Source organism: Myripristis murdjan, chromosome 17 (assembly GCF_902150065.1).
Source record: "Myripristis murdjan chromosome 17, fMyrMur1.1, whole genome shotgun sequence".
NCBI classification, from domain to species: Eukaryota; Metazoa; Chordata; class Actinopteri; order Holocentriformes; family Holocentridae; genus Myripristis; species Myripristis murdjan.
Window position 1 is genome coordinate 23,990,361 of NC_043996.1, and position 26,468 is coordinate 24,016,828.

Consider the following 26,468-nt stretch of genomic DNA (forward strand, 5'->3'; position numbering starts at 1 on the left):
TTTTTCTCCACTTTTGGATGTGATGTCCAGTGATTTCTGAGGAGTCATAATGGATAGATGTTTTTTGGCCCTTGCTACAAGGGGAATGTTACCTGGTGTTCATTACTCAGTATTTCAAACATACAACTGATTACAGGGCTGAACAATATGGCATTTTAAAAAAGCGATTCATTACTGAAATATTGTGATGTGACTGTGTGTTGTAGTAGGAATGATAATTTTTTAATCTGCAGCACCATAATACTTTATTTACAAGCATGTCGTGTCATATATTTTTACCTTTTGCAGATTGCAGCTCCTTTGATTTGGATATTACACTTGGCCATACTTTGATTTATATAATATTTCAATTAACTGTAATATCATGAAAGCTGTTGCTATTATGTAAGCAAAGGTCTTAGTGATCCCCATAATCTGAAAAATACTACACATGTCATTAAAGACTCATCTAGCATTTTAACAAACATTATACCCATACACACTATGGAGAAACATACAGGCCACCTCTGTATTAATAATGCTTTTGCTGTTAAAAGAGATAAACAATGAAGTCATTTCTCTCTCAGATCTTTGGATTTGTAGGGCAGAATAATCCATAAAGATTATATTGTGCACCAATTTACCAAAGGCAGCTTCCTGCTACGAGGAATCTAACTGTACTCATTCTTGTGCATTTTGCTTTCTGCTATTTTATTCCATGTTAACAAAAAAAAAAAAAAGACATTCATGACCTGGGGACATTTCTGATCATGGTGTAACTAGAATTAAACTGTACCTGGAGTAGTGAACCAGCTGTCTCCCGGTCCTCTGGCGCCGCTCTCAGCCTTCGCTCGTGATCCAGACGAAACTGGAGGTCAGAGGCGGTCGTGTCCCGGAGCTGAACCCACAACACCACAGTACAGTCACTTTCACAGCTTATTGGCTCTGGAAATCATTCACTCTCATGGCTGTCTGTCACCGTGTTAGAACTATATAATTGAAAGCCGTAATAAATCATAAGAACTTTCTGTACAAGCCGGCAGATTATGTTGGTTCACTTTTATTGCCCTCCTTAAATTCCAGTGCAAAACAAATTTTACAGAGCGAGACTGAAAAATCTACTTCGCTAATGAGATCTGACATCCCCACAAAAAGAAATCCATTACAACTTATTCTGCAAAGACTCGGGGCAAGATTATGGTTTAATAATGCACCGTTTGGGCAGGAATAATTATTTCTACATCCTGCATCATCAAAGTTTTTTGATCAAACCACACATACACTATATTATCCAAGATTCATGAGTTGCCTTTTCTGAAATACCAATAGTTAATTTAGACTTCAAAGAGACGTGAATGCAGAACTGCGGGGAGCAAAATGCTACTGTCTTCGTATTGTACCCTGGAACAGTGAAAGGACTTTACTTGGGCTGCATGACACTGGCAAAGCATCACATGAAGGGTTTAGTTCCAAAATATAGCCACTGCATGGAAACAGAGCCAAATCATCTTTCAAAATGGTTGCCAGGATGAAAATAAACCTGAGCCCTGAGTATTACTGAAATGACTACTGATCTTGAGCCTATTATTTACAAAATAATTACATTTTAACAGATGCAAATGTATTTATTGTTTTCAACCTGGAACATTGAACATCGGGTAACAATTATCTTAAAACTGGCAAAAGGTATTTTGGAAACTAAGTCTTGGAAATATGGATATTTTATCTATTTAATTTGTTTTTATGCAGGTCAAAAAAAATGCCCATCGGGAGATAAGATGATAATGTTTATGGTTAGAATGTGATGATTGTCTCCAACAGAGCGCCTCGTGCACAGGACATCTCTTGCTCTTAAAAAGAAATGAATAAATAAATAAATAAAATGAAGTTTCTTGCGGTTTGGAAGATGCAGTGGTTCAGAAATGTAACTTCTTTTCTTCTTCTTCTTCTTCTTTTTTTTTTTTTTTTTGATTTGTTTGTTTTGTGCAGCCCTTACTGTATCCTCCAGTTGTACGTCAAGCTGTTCAGTGCGTGTACCGACCCTGGATCACCTCTCTGTCATCCCAATGTCAAATGCAAATCACATAGGCCTACAGTACAGTACTAATCCTGACATATCCAAGCTGCTTCCCCATTCATTCATTTCACCTCACAGATTACATTGTGGCAGAAAAAAAATCCACAGTGGAGAAAAAAAAAAATCCACTTAAATGTGCCATAACTGTAACCGTAACAGTTAGGTGCCACCTCATTCCTGCCAGTATTCTGTGTTATATAACAGTGGGCGATTTCTCTGTGAAAAAGATCATGAATGACAGTGTCCTGCTATTACACAGCCTGTTTATTACAACAAAATCGTCACTGAAGGATTTGCCAGAGACACGATTTGATGTGTGTGCAGTGTTGTGATCTCTCTAGTCTCTTTGATTGCCGTCTTTGATGTGTTTGTGTGAAGCTCATTGTGACGCCTCTATGTAAAATGCACTTTTGTATACATCTGGTTTGCTGAGTCAAGTCATGACAGTGGAGCCCGGGGTGGGGAGCCGGTGCCGGAGGGCATCGGCGCAGAGTACACTCTGTGCAGACTCAGACTGGATACGTTGCGTGCATGCATAAGCAGAACGAGTCTTGTCAATATAGCCGTGCGTGGCTGCTGTCTCACGCGGTTTTAGAGGGCAACACACTGCATGTCCACCACCACTGGAGTAGTTTTTAAACCGCAGGCCACGCCGGCTCGAGAAATCAACATACAATCAATAGATTTGCAGTGCTAGAAATGGTTCAGCCTTTGCTTTGAGCTTTTCCTGCCCCACCTTCAGAAGTTGGAAACATACACACAAACCCCGCTGAAGTTTAAATGTCTAGATTCTAACTTAACTTTGTCTAAGGAGTTAAACATCACAAAATGTCCAGCGGCAAATGGCACGAATTAGAAAACAATAAGAAAATGCTAAATCAAAGGACTTGAAAATAAACATCAGTGGCTGTGGGAGTGGATATTTAGTGTGGAAAAAGAGGAAGTAGAGAGAGTGAATGAAGTGAAATCTTGCGCAGCATCAGTAAGTGACCGTGGCTGGAGTGTCACTAGACATGCTGGACTGAGTGGCCTTCTCTTCGGAGCAAACACTGATCTCATTATCTAAATTTGGTTCCCCTTAGGTCGAATCTACAGTGCAGTATACTCATAAAAAACACCTTATATGCTTCTGAGGTCAAAAGTTTTTATAAGCCTCTTAATTGTTTTTCTTTCTCACCAACGTAGCTTGCAGAATATATTTTTGAATACATGTATATGCATATAAATGAACTCATTACTCTTCAGGAAGTAAATCAGTGATAATGCATTTTTTTCACTTCTCTTCTATGTTTTAGTATTTTATATATATATGTTTGTAAATAAACTATAAAGCATAATCAGTATTTTGAACCTGCACCCTGTTTTCCATCATACCATGCAATTCTAATTCAAATCTTGTCAGTAGCTTCACTACAGAGCTCCTTTATGTGGCTTGTCTTGGTGCATCACTCTCCAATACAGTCCTATAAAGACAGTCGACACTCCAAAAATCAACCCCAAAGGCACCTAAAGCTTTCTCCACACAGGGACACTCACACTCTATTGAGACATTGCTTTTTAATTTTGACTTTATCCATGACCTGACAACCTTCGCTATTGATTTGCATCATAGGACATGTTGACAGGGGGGCCGGTGGGCACAGACTAAAGAGGGCATTGCGAAAATGATGGTCAAAGTAGCATTGAAACTGTAGGAGACAGGCAGGACATAAATATTTTGACTGAAATGTCCTACAGAGTGAGCTGAAAAAGACATGCTTTGGGTAGGTTTGGGGTTGAGTTTTGGAGTGTCCGTTGGCCCTATGGGAATACTTTTGACAGCTCGGTAAGAATCAATCAGTATGACGCAAATACGATTGGAAAACAAGGTCCAGGTTGAAAATAGCTGGAGTCCTGCTTTAAACTCTACAGACTCTATATCATGGTGGAGCCAGTGTCAACTCAGTCCCACAGGTAGAAGGGAGATGGAGGAGGGAAGAGGCACTGACCTCTGCTCTTAAAGCCAGGGGTCTGTGGTACCTAGTGAGTCCCGCGGCTCCCCTGCTCTGGGCCTGGCCCCCACCCTGGCTCTGGCTCTGGGGCTCCACGCCTCGCTCCTGTCCTAGACGCCACTCCAGCTCATCCCTCTGACCGGACTGTGAGTGACGTGGGGTGGGGTAGGGTGGGGTTGGGGGCTGGGGGTGTGTAGAGGGTTGGTGACAGGAGTTAGGGTGGATTATGGTAAGGGTGGGGAGGGCAGGGGTGGCAGGTGAGTGTAACAAGGGTGACAGGTGAGGGGTACAAGGGCATGGATGGTGATGGCGGTGAGGTGTTGGGGACGGGATGCGTGAGGTGGACGAACAGACAAAAGACAACCAAGGGGAAGGTGGGACGAGGAAAGAAAGTGGACAGGAAAAAAACAGCGAAAAAAAAAACAAAAAATGGGTAAAGAATATAAGCAGAGGGGGGGAAATCAACTAAGAGACTACACAGCGTGGAGAAGAACAAACGGACTAAAGTACGAAGAAAAGCGCAAAGAGAAAGACCAACTTAAAGACGACGGCGTATGAAAGAGATGAGAAGAGTACGAGAATGAGGATGAACAAAATCATGGGCTGAAACATCTGGCGGGAACACAAAGAGGAACAAAGAGAGGGAGTTGGGGGGAAAAAAGAATGCAAAACACTTGTTATGAAGCGCATGCAATGAGGGATACATGAGTCCAAACCAACAGCTGAGAGATACCACGGCAAACTGCAGAGCGAGGGCTAGCACACTAAAAGTTTGTAATACATGCCTGTGCACAGCCGTGCATGTTGAAAAAGCAGTAAGCTAAGAAAAGTTGGATATTAACCCTGTATGTCAACTATGCAGAACATTGTTTTCAAACATCACAGTAATTAAAATACACCGGAGGCAACTCAGGCTTCAATTCAAGCTTCAAGATGGCGCCAAGTTAGTCGCCTCTTTTTGCAACTGTACTCATATTATTTCAGTGTCACAGTGAGGATTTTTCCTGGCCACTACAAACTCTGTATTAGCATGTTCAATACAGAATATCTTTAATATTTTCTATTTATTGCATATGTGTCTATACCCTTCTCTTTGCTGCTGCAGTGACCCAATTTCTGCTATGCAATCATTCACTTTCATCTTGAATATCTCAAAGCTGTATGAGTTGATAACTTTGTTCATTAATTCTTGATAGACCAAGGCCTTATTGCTTGAGATAGTGTCAGCTGTTAGTACAGCGGTTAGCCCCATCCACCCAGCTCCACCCAGACTAACCAGGGAGTCCTACAGGCAGAGGAGTAAAGCAGAAACAAGTCATTGGACAGATTGAATATCAATCTACTATGTCTACAAAGCAGATATAGTAGGTTGAAGCTGCTCCATATTCAATCTACTACATCTACAAAGCAGAGTAGGTTAGAAAGTGAGAAATCTCCGAAGAGCTGTTTATTTTCTTCTTCCCAATAGGCTGACTCATTGAAAAAGACATCCATGATCTTGTCTGCCCAATCACGCAGCAAGGACATAATGAACTTGTAGTGGAAGAGCACAGAGTATGTTGACATGTTGACTTATACGAAGCGGCAAGTTGAATATAATAACAAGGACAGAAAGCAGGATGCCAGCCAGGAAGTTTCTTCCACAGGCAACTCGCACAGATCGAGTCATGTAATTCTGGTTTACGCTGCTATTGAGCAGAGGTTATTTTAGACGGTGCACACATTTTTATGGTCTGTCTCCTTGGCAACACCATGGAGTAACCAATCCCACGTATGTATGTGTGTGCATGTGTGTATATTTGTGTAACTGTATGTGTGAGTGGTGATATGTTGGGCAAACATAATAGCTACACCATTTGTTACGTGTCATAATGAGTCACACAAATGATAGCATGGTGTAGCACTGCTGTATGGAGAAATTTATTGGCTTTACTTGAGCATGCAACCATCCACTGTGGTAAGAAAAGCTTAAAATCAAGCCAAATGGAAGAAGCTGCCTTAACCCCCTTTTGTACTCACTCCATTCCTTCCAAGCACTCTTCCAAGAACGCACCCAAGCACCCTCCCTCGGCCCTGGCTGACTTGAAGCAGGGCAGCTACAGACAGTGAGTGCAGGGGGAAGGAGGCAGGCAGGGCTGCTGGCTATGAGGGTGTGCATGGAGATGCAGATGTGAATGTGGCAGCAGCAGGAAGCGATGGCGGTGGTGGTGGGTCGGGGGAAGGTGGCGGTGGTGGCAGTGTGGCTGAGCTGGGTGGCTCGTGGTAGGGTTGCTGTGTCACCCTGCGCTGGCACTGGAGGTCTGGTGCTCTATAGACTCTCCCACCGTAGTTTCCTACAAGGCTTTGTCGATCCACATTAGCCAGGGCACTTTTCTGTTGATTTCTGTTGATGTCTTTTGTTTTGGCTGAGGGTAATATGTGCTTTGGATGTGGCTTCCTCTGCTAAAGATGTACAGCACTGCCACTAACTTTAATTACATCTGATTCTTTGAACGCTCTGCTGCCTTACGATCTCATTTAGTGGCCTTAAAATGGTCTACTAATGACAACTCACTGGGATGCATTTAAATCAAACCTAAATGAATTCCAACATTTAGAAATACACCCTTGGGTTTTCTAATGGTTATATATCTGGATCCTGCCCACATGACACTACAGACTAACCGGTTTTTGCCTACTGCTGTTTTAAAGACATGAAGCCATCTGGTGTGATATTTAAGACTTCCGGCTTTCCTCTACTGCCCTTTTCTGTCTGCGACATGGTTTTGCCTGGACAACCAGGTGGAGTGCTTTCAAATTTGAATGTTAATCAATAGCACTATGCATGCTTTTACATGAACCTCTTTTTGCAAGAGTCATTAGAAAAGCCAGAGTATTGACTTTTTTTTTCCCCTCCATCGTGGCTAACTGCCATATTGGCTGGCAGGCCTTTTCCATTATTCATATATATATGTTTGTTTGTTTGTTTGCAAAAATAACGAAGCAGCCAGAGAAAGGTAATATCTCAATGTAGCAGGTGGTGTCAGCCTACAAACAGTATGAGGCCTGTGGAAAAAGACACAGGAAGTCTGTCTATGGAGCTTACCTGGAAGTCTGTCACAAGGTCCCTTCCCAAGGTGCCAATGGGTGAGTCACGGGACATGGAGGTAACCGTGGACAGGAAGCTGCTGGATTCTGTGAGGTTGGGCATGGGCGACAGATCGTCTGCTCTATCTCTCAGCCCCTCCCCCAGATGATCCACTTTCTCCATGAAGATGTGCAGCTCGGTGCGGAAGGCCTTCATACGAGTGTTGATGGTATCCAGGACTTGGGTGTCGGGTTTGGATCCAGACACGGTCCCTCCCTCCAGGCTTTCTGCAGTCGTCACCAGCAGCCTGCCCTCAAAGATCAGACTGTCCGTATCCGTGATCAGGCGGTCCACCGTCTTCCCCAGCCTTTCCGCCTCGCGTTTCACATTGGTGAACGACTCACGGTCTTCTCTCCTGCGATTGGCGAGTTCGGTGGCACTGAGTTCGCTGCCTTCTGAGGGTTTGATGCTTCCGAACCCTGAGGTGGTCGCCGTTTTCTCAAACAGGTCTTCTGAGTCGCTCTCGCCTCCAACAGGCCCTTCCCTCTTGGGTTGGAGGAGGAGGAGTCGACCTGCCTCCTCGTCCTCAGAGGCCTCTCGGCGGCCTGTGTCGCTCTCTGCATCGCTGTCCCGTGGGCTGCCGGTGCGCAGGCCGAGGTGGGCAGCCAGGTCGCAGCGCTGAACGTTGGACATGAGGACCCGGTTCTCATACTGAAGCTTCATTACCTTCCCACTCAGCTCGTTGATCTGCATCCTGGCTGCCTTTAGCTCCTCCATCATCATGCTAGAGGTGGAGCCGTTACCATTGCCAGGCTTATACACCCCTCCTTCACTGCCCTCCTCCCCCACCGACCCAGAACTGCTGCTAGGGCCAAACTTGAAGCGGTTCAGCTCAGAGGTCAGCTGCTTGTTGTGATCCTCAATCTCTGAGATGGAACGACGCAACAGCTCAGCCTCCTCCTCGACAAACTGGAGGTGGCGGCGAAGCTCACTGGCCGACTCCAACGCATCTCCGCCATAAGGTGATGAGGGCATGCTGGAGAACGGTTCCCGGCCAAAGCAGTCCCTTTCATACTGACAACGAATGTCTTCATTTTCCGCCCGAAGGCTGCGGTTCTCCACCTCCAGCTCCACTATCTTCCTGCCCAGGATGTTGGCCTCCTCCTCCACCAGTTTGAGACGTAATCGCAGTTCGGCCTCCCTCGTAGTGTGAGGACCCCCACCAGAGCACTCTGCGAGGGGCAGGGGACTGTCCACGTCCCCGTAAACTGACTTGTACTTTTGCAGCTCCTGCTCCAGCTCGTCCTTCTCCCGGCCGAGCTTTGCCATCTTCTTCCTCATCAGGGTGGACTCTTCCTTGGCAAACTGAAGTTGGCACCTGAGGTCTGCACTGTCCTCCTAGTGGGGGAGGGAAGAGGGGAGAGAGAGAGAGAGAGAGAGAAAAACCATTTATGTCTTTAATAAAACCTGTCATGCTGAATGCGGCCGAGAGGAACACACAAAGACAAAACAGTCTAAGGAAGTCTGTTACCTGACTCAAGGACTTCTTCTCCTTAAATGCCTCCCTGCTTCCGCGTCTCCTCAGTGCAGTCTGTGAAGGAACATTAGAGAAGAAAGATGTGGAAACTGAATGAAAAAACACAAAAACACCACTTGTCCGATTTGGAAGCATTCAGCAGACATTCAGTGGTAATGCTGTTTGAGCGAGTGGGAAAATTACACAGCCCTCCATTGAATCACACTGATGAGTGCAATAAAAACAGCATCGTGGACTCAGTGGTGAAAATCTATGGGATTTTAAGGCGCTCATTGATATTCCAATGCATCACAATAACAGTTGTTTACACAGACATCTGCAATAAGTGATGATGACAGTGATAATGACGGAAACACCCCAACCCAGTAGAGTGGAACATACAGTGTGTGCTAACGTGTGCAATAACTGATGCAGACCAGGTGCTGCATGGGAAACTATGAAGGGCCAGAGGAGCATTAATCTATGTGGAAGTCTTACATAACATTTCCATCATCAGGTCAAAGCTAAGTCTAATAAGGAAGTATTTACTCTAATGCAGATTGCAGATCACGTGACATAATTACAGTCTGATTCGTGTACATGTAGTCATCATAATAGCCCATATCAAAGGCTAACATCTGGTTACGATGCTAGTCTTCCAAACGGGTGGGGGTGGGGCTAAGTATTCCAGGAAATGAAGCTGAATACTAAATCTATTTGTTGTCATTTCAATTGCCAGTTCTGAGAACGATGCTCCTTTTTTCATTCCAAAACAATTTCACCATACATTCAGATGAATGGGACGTTTTGGCGTGGATTTGGTTGTATTATGCACCAGGGTGCATTAGATCCCATTCAGAGCTCAGTGTGACAGACGTCTTATCCGGGCTCAGATTCAGTGACACACGGCATTTCCACAACACTCTGGGGAAGCATCTGCCTGTCCGATGGGGAAATCTGTCCTGTAGCTAATACTGGCCACTGCACGCAAAGCCTGGATCAAATGGGGCCTTCTGCACGCTAGCTTATAGACTTACCGCCTAATAAAATCATTCATTTTCAGCAAATCTGTCTGCTTTCTTGCAGTGGGGACTACAGTTGCAGAAGACAGAGGCAAGACAGACAACCACTTGAGAGTGAGAGAGAGAGAGAGAGGGTGGAGATAAAGAGAGCAAGAGAGAGGGAAGCAATCCCACTCTATTAATGCAGAGTGCAGAGCTTTCAAGTGTGAACCTTTTTTTTTTTTTCCAGGAACAGATTGCCACTCTGGCAGTGTTATTTAGAGGTTCTGATGATCATTTACACTACAAGTCAGGCCCCTTTCTAGGAAACATAACCTGCTGACATTTCCAATCTCAATATTAAATTTCTAAGTAGTTTGATTTTATAATATGACTAATATAATGACCTCAGATTGCCTGTGATTACCCAACTACACAACTGAAAAATCTCCATCCGCATGTCAGTGAAGAGCCCATATTATTCATCAGTGTTTGGTTGTTGCTGTTTTAGGAAACAGTGTGCCAACACTGGCAAACAATAACTCTCTGTTAAAAAAAAAAAAAAAGAAAAGAAAAAAAATCTCTTCACAGCACAAACTCTGGCGCCAACCAAAATAGACCAGGGCCAGATTGAATCATTCATGGCCCAGACAGATGGAAAGTGTGAGGGTGAACCCGTTCTGCCCAAAGCAGGGATGGACTTTGACTCAGTCTGGCTCTCCGACAAGGAGGGAGCGCCCACTTAGAAACGGCACCAACACATGAGTGTAACCAAACAGTGGGCAGCGATTACACAGAGATGCAGGGCAAAGTGTGACACAAGGGGCAAAAAAACAACTATTTTTATCTGTGTTGGTGTTTCTGGTAAACTGTGTTAAGTACAATTTTTAAATGACCACCTGCAAGACTGTTGTTCCTTTATTTTGTTGCTAGGTGGTCATTGCTGTGGGATTTTTTTTTTTTTTTTGCACTTCCCAGAGATGACTCAGAGATGTCAGTGTGTGCAGCACTGTGACATCTTTGTCCTCGTGTTTTCTGCTGATGAAGTTTGATTTTGTTGTAGGTGTCGCTCTTTTCTGTGTTTCTTCAGCCATGATGGCTATTACTTTCTTTACTATTCATTTCAAACAAAACAAACTTACAAAAGAGTAATAAGGTTTTTCCCCTTGAAAGACCTACCAGACACTGGAGGAGGCTTTCATGATTTGACTATTTTGTTATATCAATCAGCAATAGAGAGTATTATTACATTCACAGAGTCAGCTATCTCCACTGTGAGCAGACTATAAAGTCATTGATAAAAATGATGAACATTATGATTCTGACAGGAGAGACTGATGGCATTTGCATCACTGTGAATGTACAACTCAACTAAAAATCTGGAATAACATTCATAAATGAAATACAATACAACTCTAGTAGTGAGATGACAGCTTTGTTTTTCATTACTCCGAGGAATCTCTGCGCTAACGTGTCCTTCATGAGCAACATGTTCTGCTTCTAATCGCTTTTTCATCAGTGCAAAGAAAATCTGAAGAAAACTTTTGAAATTTGTGACACACAGAATAGTTTCAGAGGTTTCTGCCTGCCCTGCCATTGCCTTTGCAACAATCTTGTTTGAAGTTATTCTGTCTGATCCAAAACTCAACCTTGCTGCTGCTGCTGCACTCAAAGGGAGTAATCCACTATGAGCTGCATGCAGATGAACGCAGGTCGATAGTAGACGAGCGCTCGACACTGGTATCAAAGGAAGCTTGAACAAAGCTCGCTGTCAGACAGACACCTCAGTGATACTCCCTGGCCTCGGTGTGTGTCTGTGCCTGTGTGTTTGTGTGTGCATGTGTGTGTTTGACCTATTCACTGTACTAACTTTCTCTCTTTCTGGCTCCATTCCCACAAAACTAACAGGTTGGTTGATCCCCAGATTTTAACTTGTCAAATTGATTTTTTTGATGTCTCAAGCAATAGCTTTTTACCTGCCAGAGTGGCTGGAAACAAACACAAACACAAAATTTCAGCTCTGCTCGTCTGTTGTTCAGACTGCCTCGGCTACAACTCATCTATTCAGAACGACGCAGAATCGAGTCATTACCTGCACTGCATTAGACGCAGGAACCAGTACATTCATGCTCGACAAGACCCAGAACTCAGTCAATGCATTTCTGTCTTAATGTTTTGTGGAATGTTGTTCCATTGCACTGCAGACACAAAACCACTCTACAGCCTCCTGCATGTGGCCCACTGTGTTTCCTGCTTTGTACGTACATGCATTGTCAACATGTTCCCGCAAAACAATGCCACCAAGACAAACTCCTGCATATTTACTCACATATTTAATGTCAGGCCAAGAAATACGGCTGTGGTATCACTACATCCCCTGCTTTGCTGTTACAGACTTACTGTACACATTTAAACTGGCAAATGCATAAATGTAGAATACGCCATATTACAGAAAACATTTTCATTAACACGATCATTGACATTACCCCGTTAATTTAATTTTATTTTTAGTTGAGTCTTTTCTTACTGTTTTAATCTTGTAATCGTCTTTAATCCAACCTACACCTTCCCTGCTGTAATGACCCAATTTCCCCTAAAGAATCAATAAAGTTCCTCTTATCTTACTGGCTGCTTTACACCACTGGTTCAGTCCCTTCAGGGATGTTACAGGCAGTAAATGCGTTTACACTCCATCAACCAGCCTCTTTCTGGATGATTCAAGGCAGAAAACATGATGATGTAAAGTCGCCGAACATGTTGTATTTGGAAATTCAGACTGACTTAAGCCACATCAACATCATATTTTACATAAAACATAAATTAACAGTCCAAAAACGTAATATTTTTTATTTGATGAGGACAGACTGGATTTCATGTTCTTCTCATTTTTTTTAAATTTACCACTACTTCACTGAGCCACATCCCATCGCACCCACCTACCTCTACACACACACACACACACACACACACACACACACACAAACACACACGCACACACACACACACCAGCCTCCCAGTCTGGCCTGAGCTCTGCGTCTGTGTCGGTATCTCCAATACCAGTCGTGGTTTAATTCCCAGCCCTGGTGACAGAGCTAATCTCTCCAGGGAGACAGCGGATTAGACATCATCTTGTACAAAGCTCCTCAGAACCCCAGACTGCCACTACCAGGGATCCCTGCTGACTGTATGTGAAAGTTACGCAGAGAAAACAGGAAAAAAAAAAACACCATTATGATCCCAACAAGGCTGTTCTCGACTGCAAGAGCAGCGAGGACACTAATAGTCTGAAAAATATTTAATGATTAGTCAGATCCGGTCACTTTGAGGGAGAGACATCACTGTCCAGCTGTTCAATCAATAAAACCGAGGGTTATAATTTATCAAAATATACCAACAGGTATTTAATACCACACATATGCTTATAATTTTCAGGGAGTAACTCATACAATGTGGGTGAAAATGTAAAATCTGACTAATCAATTAAAAATCGATTACTAATTGCAAAAAAGGGGATGTAATGTATCAATAATATAATAAAACATCCCTCTGACTGGGTGATAAATGCAGTAAAATCTCGAAAGATACACAACTGTTTGATAATGTAATAACATTACTTTTTCACATTAAACAGTTACTATTATTTCTTGAGGGGAGTAACATATTTTTAACTGATGATGTAGAAACCTCTCATCATGTTCACCAATCACCAGTTTATTTAATAAAGTGATGTTATTACATTATCCAGCAATGAATAATGTTAACAGATTTTGTTACATTTGATCGATATCTGATAACTTCCTCCCTATACTGGCCGATATTGATACAGATATCGTTTTTTTTTTTTTTTTTTTTGTTTAAATAAAAGTCCATGTTAGTTTTACTGTGTGGCTAATTTCATTGTTGTATTAAGTGATACACTCCTGGAAAAAAAAGGCCACCAAGTCCTAGTTTTACAATCTGCCAAATGTCAGTTGTAAAAATAACATTGGACTGATACTGTATTGCGTTTTAAAGCTGATATCTGACGCTGATATATCGGCCCAAACCAAACCTACTGAGGAGGACATTTTATTTATTATCTACTCGGACAAATGGTTCCAGCATCAGTCGTTACCATCAGGTTCATCTGTCAGTAAGGCTGTTGGGTTCATATTTTCCAAGGATTTTAAGAGCAGGTTGCTGCCAAATGGAAATCCATGTACAGAAAGAGACTGGAGGAAGCTATTTATGGTTTATTATGGAGACCCACTGGCACACCTGTAGCCCGAGTCGATCCATACTGGGTCAATAAGATTGGCAATTCACACGAGTGAGGACACATAAACAGCTCAGTGGAGGAAAACCAGCGCATTAGTGGGACCGTCTCATAACTGGAAGGTCACAGGTTTGATCCCTGCAGCTGCCAGCGTGTCCGGCCCTGTGAGGTGACCTCGAGGTAAACACCGAACCCCCATCTGCTCCAGGGTCACCGCTCCTGTTTGATCTCTCACCTTGAGAAGCTTACATTTACACGTCTCAGCGGCATAGGTAAAAGATACTATAAAAAAACACAAACACACACAAATTGAGCTCTTCATTTGAACAAATCCATTCAAATGATTACTTTGTGGCCTGACCCAAGGGCTAAGAGGAAGCTCATATTATGAATGTCTACAAACTGTAAAAATTTACTCCAGCTGAATTTGTTTCTGTTTGCTGGTTTGCCTTAATGAGCCAAAGAGCCATACATCATTCTTTAGGTTAACTAGTTAGTTAGTCTGCTGACCTTCCAAAACTATATGTGTAATGATGATTAGGACTGGGAAATGTGGACACAATCAAAATTCACAATATCTTTTACCGAATACCTCGATATCAATATTGTGACGATACTGTGAGGGTGAATGTTGGAGCTTTCACAATATGAGATTTCTGATAAACAAACACTAGCGATGTGAATGTGATGACCAAACAGTTAGAGGCAAATAACAGAACAAGAAATAGGTTCATAAAATTGCATTCATTAACTGTTATATGGCCTTTAAAATATGTTGTATCACGAAATGACAATCCCAGATGATATCTAGTCCCTTATCAAGACATCAGGATCGATCTGTTTCCCAGCTCTAATGTGCAGAATTGAATAGGAAAATATATTTCCCTTCATATTTTTTTATAACATTATTCCTTCTCTGCTGCTTTATTATGAATCCCGATACTCTGAGTGCCAGAGAATAGACAGCTCCCAGTAATGGCAGAGACAACGTTTTGATATCTTCGTCAGGAAACAGGAACACTGACGAAGATCTCGCTGACACTGACATGTTGTCTCTGCCATTAAGTTACCGGGAGCTGTCTGTGCAGTATGCATTTTTTGCCCCAGTTCTTCTCCTCACCACTCCGTTTGCTAGCGAGCTAATGTGCAATCCAAAAAAATCTTCTTTGACCGCCCCCATTGAGATTTAACTCAACCGATGAGATCATTTCTGCCTTCCAAAGCAGCTCTGCCTCTGAGTCTGTCTGCAGAACTAAAACGCCAATCTGCAGCACACACACACACATGCACACACACATTTGCACGTGTACCACTAGCTGCTCCCTACATCTCAGATGTCCTTCACAGATGACAAGAGTGGATCTGGAGCAGCAGAGAGAGGAGATGAGAGGAGATGTAGTGAGAAGACAGAAGAAGAAGAGGGAGGCAGTGGTGGTACAGGTTTGGGGGGTCGGGGGGGCGGGGGGGCGGGGTGTCAGTCGGTCAGGCCCCACAGCGCCTGGTCCATTCAGTCCCAGCAGGGTAATGGCTGTATAACTACAATCTGCTAATCCTGCAGGCTGGCAGAGTCCCAGGGGAGTAAAACCAGCCTCACCAGTACAACCGGCAGCTCGCGCACCAGCTGGCCATGCCTGCCAGCCTGCCTGCATGACTGACTGCCACTAACCCATGCTAACAGGCTGGTGGGAGCAGAGCACACGGATGATGACGAAAAGGGAAGTGTGTGTGTGTGTGTGTGTGTGTGCAAATCTGTGCGCTTGTGTGCATGAGTGCATGTGTGTTTGAGTGGAAGCAATGTGTTCGTATGATAAAAAAGGACGTGTGTGTTTGTTTTGCTATGCTTGTGAGAACCATTTCCACTTTAGACCATCAGACTCATTTTTTTTTTTTTTTTGGGTTGCAAAGTGAGGTCATTTTGGACGGTTCTCGCTTGTCCAAGGGCCGAGTTTAGTGTTGGGACCTAAGGCTTAAGATTACATTCAGGATTAGGTTTTGCTTTGAGTAAGTTTAACCTCTTTAACCTCGCTGGTCCCCGTCAGTGGGTTTGTCGAGTTTTCTTCAAACCCACAGAACTTCATTTTAACTTCTAGTGGAGGTCTCAAGGTTTTCCAAAGACACCAAATATGTGCTGCTGAATTACAGGGAAATGTTTCTATTTCATGTAACGGTGCAGCTATAAAACAGTGGCACCTTGGGTTTGAATATTTCACTCGCTTTAAGGGCATTGTAGCTTCAGTGAAGCGCTGCAGCCAGCAGATACAGAATATGTGTGTCCTTGTCACACAATGGGAAAAATATATGAAATATGAATATGAAAAAAAATGTTTTGGGTTAAGGGAGCATAAGTGTAGAAAAAGCCATATTACAGAAAACATTTTCATTAACACTATCATTGACATTACCCCTTTAATTTTATTTTATTTTTAGTTAATTCAGGGTTAAGGGAGAATGCAAATCTATTTTTTAAGTTTGTGCTAATCATTTAGGTTACCTATGTTATATATAATACTCACTGTGTCCACAACCACACACACACACACACTTTCTTCTGTAATTTGAGGTGCCACTCTTCATTCTCCTAAGAAAACCGTTTGCTGACATAAATTTTCATCTGGCATGAAAAACATCTTTTGCAGACGTGAAAAACGCCTTGGATCATCTATTATGGTGCTTAAATTGTTTTGTCAAAGGTTTTTCGTGTTTTATCATTATGTGTGCACTGGAGTGTGACTTGAAATGGAAGAGCCTGCCAGAAAACAGTCCCGCTTTGCTATGTCACCTTACAAACATCATTGTCACATCTGTGGTTTTGTACTGACAGCAGACGCTTTAGTGGAGGCAACACTTAAATTCAAGCTACAGATGAGGCAATGAAATGTTTATACATTTCCAATAACGAGAAATGTTGAAATATCAAACTGGAGGCAACAAAAACGGCTTGTAAACACTAGTCAACAGGATGTGCCTCTAAATCAGACTGGAATTAGAGATAAAGTTAGAGATAGAGCAGAGTTGGGATTTGAATTTGATGCGGAGGTTTAGTGAAGGGCCTTCATAAGCACAGTGATGGAGTATGCAGAAAGAAGCAATACGTTCAGATGATAAAACAGCAAGCGTGCATGTGTGGGTTTATGAAAAACAAATTGAAAAAGAGTCCCGGACAGCACTCCAATAATGATTTCTTTATTGCTGCAGAATATTCAAGATATTTAAGTGTGTGTTGAGTGCATTTTTGAACTGTTTATAGCTTTCATGTCTGTGTTTATGCCAACAATTTCTTCCTCCATAACTGTACTGTCCACTGTAATTAGGAAAAGCTGCTTTGTTTGTGTGTGTGTGTGTGTGTGTGTGTGTGTGTGTGTGTGTGTGTGTGTGTGTGTGTGTGTGTGTAAATCCAGGTCTCAGGTGGACGTTTTAATCAGTTGAACAAATAGAAATGAACCAGTAGGTAGCATGTGTTCAGCGGAGCTTTGAGGGGAAAACACACTCCTACAACATCATCTTGGAAACGCTGGTGTGTTCACTCCCAGATGGAGAAACAGAATATTCCCTATTCTGCCACGCCTGTGTTTGCATAAGTCACTGAGGCATTTTTGGAACGTACGCCAAATGACATCACCCCGTGACATCACCAAAAAAAAAAAGAAAGAAAAAAAGACCAATCTGGTGAGAAAAAAAAAAAAAAAAGAAAGAAAGCAAAACACATTTGGGGGGATGGGGTGCAGCGGGAAAGACACAGAATGGGAACACAGAGTATTTTCGGCTGCATCTGTACTCAACAGCTTGGCCTATTTCTGATTTTGCTCAAAGACTGTAACGTGGTGTGGTGTAGGGAGCGGAGTCTGGCTGCGGTAATGGGATTTAACAGGAAGTATGGCGTGACCAGCAGAGGGGTGGGGTGGAGGGTGGGGGGTCGGGCGAGCACAAAAGGAGCTGCGACGGCCGTTGGACTGGGATGCAGATAAACCCATTCTCAACCCTGACAGAGGAGCCTAAGACTCTAGCACAACAGAATAAATATCATTCCCCCAGCGAGAGAGCTCAGAGGGATAAGTCGCTATCAAATGTTTAGAGGCAGATTATATTAGGGAGATCTGGATGAATGAGCGCCCAATCTGAACTGTAATCCATTTCGATAAATGAATTAATACAGCATACACACACTTGAATGAATGCATATAAGTGACAGGCTCTCTTCTTTAATCTTTTGATTTGATTTGATTTTTTTTTCCCCCTAGTCAAGGACACATGCTGAGGCACAGGCGTTTTCTTCGAAGCCTCCTCTACACCACACTTTACGGTACCCGTGTTATTTTTACAGAGACGATCAATCTCTGGCATCCAGCACCTGCAGTAGGTCTACATAGTCTAAATATACTGCATCTGGATGTGCTCCACTGGCCAAATGTGGACCATGTAACCTATTGAAATTCAATTTGCCATTGAAAATGGTGCAGAAAATGCATGCTGGCTCTAGACTGATGTTACTGAGAATAGCTGCGGCAGTGTTATTTCAAAAAGCCTTAAACCAATCAGAGCTAACTGAATTAAAATAATCCTGTAGAGTGCCCTCCTCAGATGGCGTGCACATGTGTGTCGGTGTGCGCGTGCATGTGTATCTGCAGTCATCATTCTCCCACAGGGCCGTCTGTGTGTGTGTACATGTTTGTGTGCATTGTCGGTGTGTACGTGCATTCAATGCCCTTGCACACGCATCTGTTTCTGTTGCACGAGCTTGTCCGTACTGCATGTGCATTTGGGTATTACCGTAAGTGTGTGTGTGTGTGTGTGCGGCGTGCGCTCATATGCCGGTGCGTGCATATGCTTGGCAGCCAGGCGGGCTGGATGCAGCACTTTGAGGTCATTCCAATGTCAGGCCATCCCCAGCGGATGTGAGCATGTTGTAAACAGACACTGGTTTCTCTATCTCGCCTCCATCTTCACATCAATAGCTGGCCACAGAGAGCTCTCAACCTCTGTGGGGAAAAATCCTTACTGATAGCCAAAAGAGAAACTAGCTCTCGAGTGCAGAACCAGAGCTTTGCCAAAGATGCTGGGCATATGAATTAATATAAAGACTGCCACACTGTCACTTGGCCATCAAATTCAAGTATTTTTTCAGTGAATTTCAAGATCATGTTTGGCATGATTTCAGTAAGGATAAAATTACCTGCATACTGTAAATGATACTTTTATTGATACTTTTACTTTTTTAATGATACATTTATTTTAAGATTGCAGTGTTTCCTCAGGCATAAAATTCAGGTGCCGCTTAAAATCCTTCATACTGTTATTGGTCACTTGGCCAAAGTAGCCTTTCAGTTTTATTTCTGAAGACAGCCCTTGACTGAAATATTGCATTCTTAAATAAATTATATTGAGCAACTAAAGACAATGAGCAGGTAGCCTTTTTGAATGTTCATTATTTTACTTATTAGACATCGCAGAGGCTGTATTTTTAGTCACGATCTTGTCAAATCAAAGACCCACGCTGAAATTGTTCCGTTTAAACCTGCTGCCTATGTGTAACATTGGAAATGTCCATCAAAATATTTTCTCTGGATGTAAAGTGTTAATGTGAGAAAAGAATGAGATGCATACAGCTGAGGGTAATGATACATTTACGGGCTATATTTTAATAATAATAATATTAAAAAATCAGATACTTTCAAGGCCGCCCATTAATTTTGAAGTTTGAATGTGCACAAACTTTAAAGGATTTTCACCTAAAACATGCTTTTATGCCACTCCGTAATTTGACACTGCCTGGGTAATCAGTTTTGTTTCAACTGGGGCTGGCCATGCTAAAATAAATTAACTTGCACAGTCATGGTACTGTAAGGTACTTTGGTTAAAAGCATCCACCAAATGTTATGCATAAACAGGCTCACTGGGAATTATTAGTATTTAAAAGCATGGGATTCATAAATGAACCGTGGTTCTCTGCCTGCAGTGATAAAAAGACAAACTAGAAAGCTCTCAGTAGAACACAAATCTACGCCAGTGTTGAACAATTCTCTTAATTTGTAAAGGTGCAGCCTCTGTACTGGTAGAAATTTGTTTTTCTTTTGTCTCTCAAGTTTGACTTTCCCCAAAAAATAGCGTGTGAACAATGCCACAGTGCAGCTGATTTGAATGTTCAGGATGTGTAACGGTGGAAATCCCAGATCTGGATCAACACCAATATATAATTAACCGATTCTTGACCCATCTGTCCACCAGATTTCACAAAATCTGCCTGATTTAGGATATCTCACTAAGAAATAAATGAAAATGATGAAAACACATCCTTCCAACATCACTGACTGGAGTAGGAGAAGATATTTATTAGAGAGGATACACCGTCTAAACTGACAAACATGCATTGGCCAAAGTACGTTTTTTTTAGGGTGACCTAGGATGTCAAATGCTCCTGAAAGATCACCTGACAGCACACCACTGACCCCAGCAGCACCTCTGCATTCTGCTATGCAATACCCCTATTGCTTTGCAGACCTCACAATAAACCTGTGTTTAATACAGCCATGAACTGTGCCAGGATGTTAACACTTCGGCCCCGGTGTGTTAAACAAGGTGTCAACAGTGTTACTTCTGCAGCATTGCTATTCTTGGTTCCCACTAGAGACTCATATGCCCCATAGCAGAAAAATAGGAAAATAGGAAAACACCAATTACAGTGGGAATTAACACTGGCAGCTATAGCAACATCCACTGACATGCCCTCTAGAGGCTAGACACAAACAATATGCTTGCCTGTGCGCTTGCATGTGCATGTGTGTGCACAGCATGTATGCGCAAGGTTGTGTGTGAGCAGCAGAGGGCCGTTCCCATCCTCTTCCTCTTCCCTCAGCCGGCTCTGACCTCAGTCTGAGACCTAACATGCATTAAAGAACAGCACAAAAGAGCTTTGACAGTGGGGTGTCACTCCGCTTTCACTCACACTCAACAAATCTTCATGCACGGCCCAGCGGCCAGGCACGGAGCGCTGAGAAAACACAGCTCCGCAAAGCATCTTGCCTGGCCTCGGAGCGATGCCACCATGCCAACTTGGCACCGAGTGAAGATAGAGGGTCAAGACAACTGTCAGATCGAATAAGAGCGACACAGGGCATGCACAAGCCACAATGAGCCTCTATACTAATCCCTCGTACAGAGCAGAGCAGCACACAAGCCTGTTGTTACTTAATGCTTATTGGAATGAAAGAGCACGACTGGGTAATTAGCTAATAACAATTGATAACAAGATAACGAGCAAATGAATTAGGGAACATGAATACTACCTGTGTGTGTCACTTGTAGCTAACCAGATAAAAATCAATCCCTCAAGCCTTCCACCTGTATTCTCTTTGTGGTGTAAAGACAACCACATCAAAGAGGTGTAATACAGACTGAGCCTGGTGATTAGTCATTATGTGTTCCACCACAGTGTCTGTGAAGCAAGTGGTGTGTGTGTGTGTGTGTGTGTGTGTGTGTGTGTGTGTGTGTGTGTGTGTGTCCATGCACTGCATATGCATGACACATTAATTTGCTGGCGAGTGGTTCTCGGGTGCCAGTGTGTAGTGCTGAATCGGCAGGTCCCACGGTAAGGAAGGAGGGAGAGAGAGAAAGAGAGAGAGAGAGAGGGTGAGAGGAAACACTCCAGTGAGCCCCCATCTGCAGGGTTAACTTCCTTGAAATACATTAATTACAATCAGCTCCACCTCATGACACACAGACTGCCCCGTCTCATTGTTATTCTGTCATTTCCATTTCCATTTCAGCCATTTAAGAGGACGCTCTAACCACAGTGACTTGCCAGCAGGGCTGAGTGATCTATTGATATTGTACTGATAATGTGACATGACTAAATACCATCTGGGCCTGTGGATATTGTAATATCATGGTAAGGCATGAGTGTTGTCTTCTCCTGGTTTTACAAGCTGCATTACAGTAAGGCGATGCAATTTTCTGACTTATTCGACTGTTCTAGCTGCTCTGTCATTTGCCTCTACCTGCTTGGTCATCATATCGACTTAACTAATGTTTGTTTATCAAAAATCTCTAATGTGTAAATATCTCATGAAAGCACTGTGAGTCGGAGTATTGATATCTATGTGTTTGGTCAACTATATTGTGATATTTGACTTCATATTGCCTAGCCCTGCTTGCAGTAGGGGAAGCTTAACTTCCCAGACGTAGATCATCAACATTACAAGTGACAAATATCAAGGGGTCAAAGGTCAGAGCCATAGTGCCTCAAATATATTCCTCGGACCGTCGGATGACAGGAAATTAAAAGACAAATAAGAGCAAGCAGACGGGCCGTGGAGATTAAACAAACACAACACCACTAGGTGTTATTTACAGATTGCGAGTGGACACAGGTTCAGGCAGTACAGATGGCAACAGCAAAGGCATCTTGGCTGCCTCACAGTCAGCAGCTACACTGGTTGGTTACCCTGCGAACAGTTGTAAAACCAGAAACCCTCAAGCTTAATTCTCACTGTAACTAATGACCCGGTGCCTGGCTGGGTTGTCCATCAGCGGCTGCCATGGTGACGGATGGTTTCAGAGGGGGGGGGGATCGAAGAACTGGGCATGGAAACAAAGGGACTGAAACAGGGAGTGCGTGATTGATAGGTCATAATGGATATGGTTAAATCTTTTGGCACACGGGACGGGATTTGTTTAACTTTTTTGGCAGCAGCGACAGCGGCTTGTTTGGAATAAACAGAAGCAGAAGAACTGTGTAGTTAGCACGGGCAGCGAGAGCTACCGCGGCCGAACAGACAAAGGAAAACTGACAGAAACGAAAACTTCATCAACAGAAAACACACAGGAAAAGACATTTCAGCACTGAAGACGCTAATTGATTGACAGGTGCCGTGCCACAGGACTGCAGCACTGAGCGTTTTGCACCAAAGATGACGACGAAATAAAATAAAGAATCTGACAGACCACCACTTTAAAGATCAGAAGTTAATTAAAATCAAACACTAAAGGCGAAAACTCGCACAGACATATGTTTATTTGTATTTTGACTTCCTCTGTAATCCACACTCCTCTGTCTTAGTCAATCAGACGTCACACATGACTATGGGCTGCTGTCTCAGCCAATAAGACGCCAGGCTGTGATCTCTGCTCAGGCAATTTGACACTGAAAGCCTGTTTGTTAAGTTAGAAATTGCAATGCTTTATTAACTTATGTTGTCCATTAAAATGAACCCATTTTCAGTAAACACTTTACACTAACCATCATTCATAAATGGCAAATTGATAGTTAAGTAATGTTATTTTTGCGTTAGCAAACAATGAAATAATAATTCATGTTTGCTGATTTCTTCGCTATAATTTGATATGTTATCATCACAGAAATGTAGGGCAGTAAAAAGCGCAATATTTCACTCTTCAGTATAGCGGCACAAAACGGAAATACACAAGTCAAGTGCCGGTACCTCAAACCTGGCCTGAAGTACAGTGCTTGAGTTAATGTAGTGACTTCCTCTCCGCCTCTGTGTGTGTGTGTGTGTGTGTGTGACCTCACTCATGCTACATTTGCATTGTACTGTGCTTGTCGATGGTGTGTGTTTCGGTGTGGAGCGTCACGTCACGTCTCTACCTGTGCTTAACGTTACTTCGTTATTTTGCGTGTTCAGTTTAATTAATCAATTTCCCATTTAGTAATGAGGTTATGACAAAGTGCCCTCCAATTTTCCTGCACATGCCGTGCAGTTCTTTGGATTTTTCATCAAACACTTCGACACAGTGTAAAAAAAAAAAAAAGAAAAAGAAAAAAAGAAAAGGAAAAGAAAACAGGCACTGAGACAAGCAGGACGCAGCCATGAGAGACAGTGAGCCATTGTGGCCTGATTTAGTCCCTTCACTGATGTAGAGAGCTGACATGTGCAGGACTGGTAACCTCCCCCATGGCTCTGTGGCGTGGAGGAGGAGGAGGAGGAAGAGGAGGAGGAGGAGGAGGAGGAAGGGGGGGGGGGGGGTGTCTGATTGGACGACAGGTCAAGAGCGGTGTCACTGACAGCTATAGGCCATATGGGGAAAGTAGTGAGTGATGTCCCTGCTATAAAAGGGATATGAAGGGACAGTCATGCTGGATGCACCATCCTCGGCGAACGAGTGCCCTTTTGACACACGGTGCACGCCCGCAAATGTAATATCCAGCCCCGGGACAATTAGTGCTTGCCAATGACTCTCTGCGTGTCTTTGATATAAGCTGCTTGTTGTCCTGTGTAGACGGGATTGCCGCGGTGGGACGGCTCAGACAGCTTCAGGTAACCTGGCGGGTCCCGGAAAAGTATACTGGACGTTTAGCATTAGCCGGGTGGACAAGCCTCTTAAACAGTATTTAGAGCACATGATGCTAAAAGGCTCCACTGAAACCCACGTAAATTTGAGGTGTAAAACTAAACCATGTAAAAAAAAAAAAAAAAAAACGAGCTATTTAATGTGGCGGAAAACCAAACTATACACCTAACGATACACCTGACACGGTTCTCGATGGTCGGACCTGTTTCCTGTGACCGTGGCTGTTCTTTGTATTTCTAACACGGAGATGAGAAGTGCATCGACTGTGTGAGAGCCACGCAGCCACACACATAACTGATGAATTAATGAATATACTGAGAGTGTTTTTATGTTTGCTTTAAATAGGCTAAGCAGACGTTTGCCGTTGAAAGGATGCTTGTTGATTTCATCTTGTTATCCCAAATCTCTCAAATGGTAATGTTTTTTGTACAAAACAAAGAAAACCAAAACCAAAAATGTGACCTTATAACCACTATGCAAACCAAACTGAGGGGTTTATTAAACCGTTACACCCCTAATATTAGTGTAATTCTTCTTGGTGGGTTTGCAGATTTCAGTACAGGTTTTATAGACTGCCGCCTCTGAAACTTAAATAAATTGCATCCTCACCTCTTGTTTTGGTATTTCGGCAGAGGACAGAACTCTCTGGCCAGAATCTGAGTTTTAGTAAAACAAAAATATCAGCAAACCCGTGTCAGACGAATCCTAATCTAAACTTTCCGTACTTAATGTATGACCCTGGGTGGTAAGCCCAATTTATCAGGTCCTCCTCGAGAAGTGGAACAAATAAGAATTATTACAGGCATTTGAAATAATAATCTGTTAATATTACTGCCCTGTCTTTGCAAGTTGAACATGAGGAGAAAAATAAACTCTAAGGGGCAGCAGAAGTGTAAAGGTTCAAGAGGCAAACTAATTTATATTCCCAGAGCAGCTCTGAAAAAAACGGGGGAATATGAGCGAGCAGCACTCTTCCTCTCGACAACGATAGTCTGCATCACTGCCTTTGAGGCTGCCATGAGACTGTGGTCGTGCTGGGCAGCTCCCAGATGGCAATGTGTGTAGCCGTTTGAATGAGCTGCAGGACAGCTCTGCAAAAAGGGCACGCACGCTCAGCAAAACCTGTCCCAAGGTATACACAGGTGAGAAAGAGCCCCGAACACCATTTACTCCACCATCGAGCGTAGAGGTCGACTAAAGCGACCTCACATCAAAATCTAAAAAAGTCTGCACAGGCAACTACAATTCACACCGGTGGCTATAAGCGGCGGCTATAAAAAACCACGGCGTGTCAGAAGTCGTGCTACAGTCTGTCTGGCCGTTTGTGGAGCGATGCTAACAGCTATAAATGATACTGTGGCGCAGACGAGCCAGGAGGAGGGGAGAGTTGCCATGTCATCTGCCTGCAAACTCCTCAGCAGGTCCGCCGAGTATTCTGGGACGGCAGCCTGGCAGAGAGCCAGCAGTGCGTAATGTGTAGAGAGAGAGAGAGAGAGGGAGAGAGAGAGAGAGCCATGTGGAGAGGGCAGGGGAGGCGAATGTCGCTCTGCACTCATCATGACGCACCGAGGAGAAGGAGAAGACCGGAGAGTTCTCCTCCACTGGAGCCCCCCGGGCAAAATAATGCTGACAAATCACAAATGGAAAGAGATACTACATTTGCCATGCTGCTCCTGCCACAACAAATATCATAAGCTCAGACATGCAAAGAGCAGGGATGACTTCACTTTATTTTTTTTTTAACTCATCTTAAACCATTTGGCCAACCAGGATTAATAATTTCTTCTTTCCAGCCACCTTTGGCAGTGAAAGCAGCATCTAGACAAAGATGAATATTGCAGAAAAACAATGTGCACCATTAAAATACAATCAAAACCAAATAAAAGGAAAGAGCAGAGTTATATTTGTAATATACAGTAAGAATGTCAGACATCTATGAGACAAATGGTCGTGCCAGAGTTGCCTGTACTCTCTTTTTTTTATGTTTTTAACCTGAAAAACCGAAGAGGCGCCTGAGTAACGACTGTCACATGAAGGCCTCGGCAGCAATAGAGACCACACAATAGAATTACACACAGAAAGTCCGTCTTACACGACTGCCGGATGGATCAAATCTCATTTGAGCACAACAGTGAGCAACACAATCATCCCATTTACTGAGTCTATACTTTATCCGATTGTTTCTGTAAACAGTCTTTTCAAGATGGCCGCCGGGCTTTAATTAAGCAGTTATCAGCAGCTTATTATCCTTCAGCCCGTAGATTATCATCTAGTTAGGGA

General features: G+C 43.2%; 1 protein-coding gene across 6 annotated transcripts in view; it reads right to left on the reverse strand.

Annotated features, from left to right (window-relative positions):
* mtcl1 (microtubule crosslinking factor 1) overlaps positions 1-26,468 on the reverse strand; it is a 78,977-nt gene that overhangs the window by 34,872 nt on the left and 17,637 nt on the right. For all 6 annotated transcript variants that reach the window (XR_003929717.1, XM_030074890.1, XM_030074893.1 and 3 more), the window contains exons 4-6: positions 8,646-8,705; positions 7,133-8,512; positions 776-877 (exon numbers count right to left, since the gene is read on the reverse strand). Coding sequence is in view for 5 of the 6 variants with exons in the window: in XM_030074890.1 (XP_029930750.1) it covers positions 776-877; positions 7,133-8,512; positions 8,646-8,705 (1,542 nt within the window). In the remaining variant the exon portion in view is untranslated. The remainder of the gene's footprint in view (positions 1-775; positions 878-7,132; positions 8,513-8,645; positions 8,706-26,468) is intronic.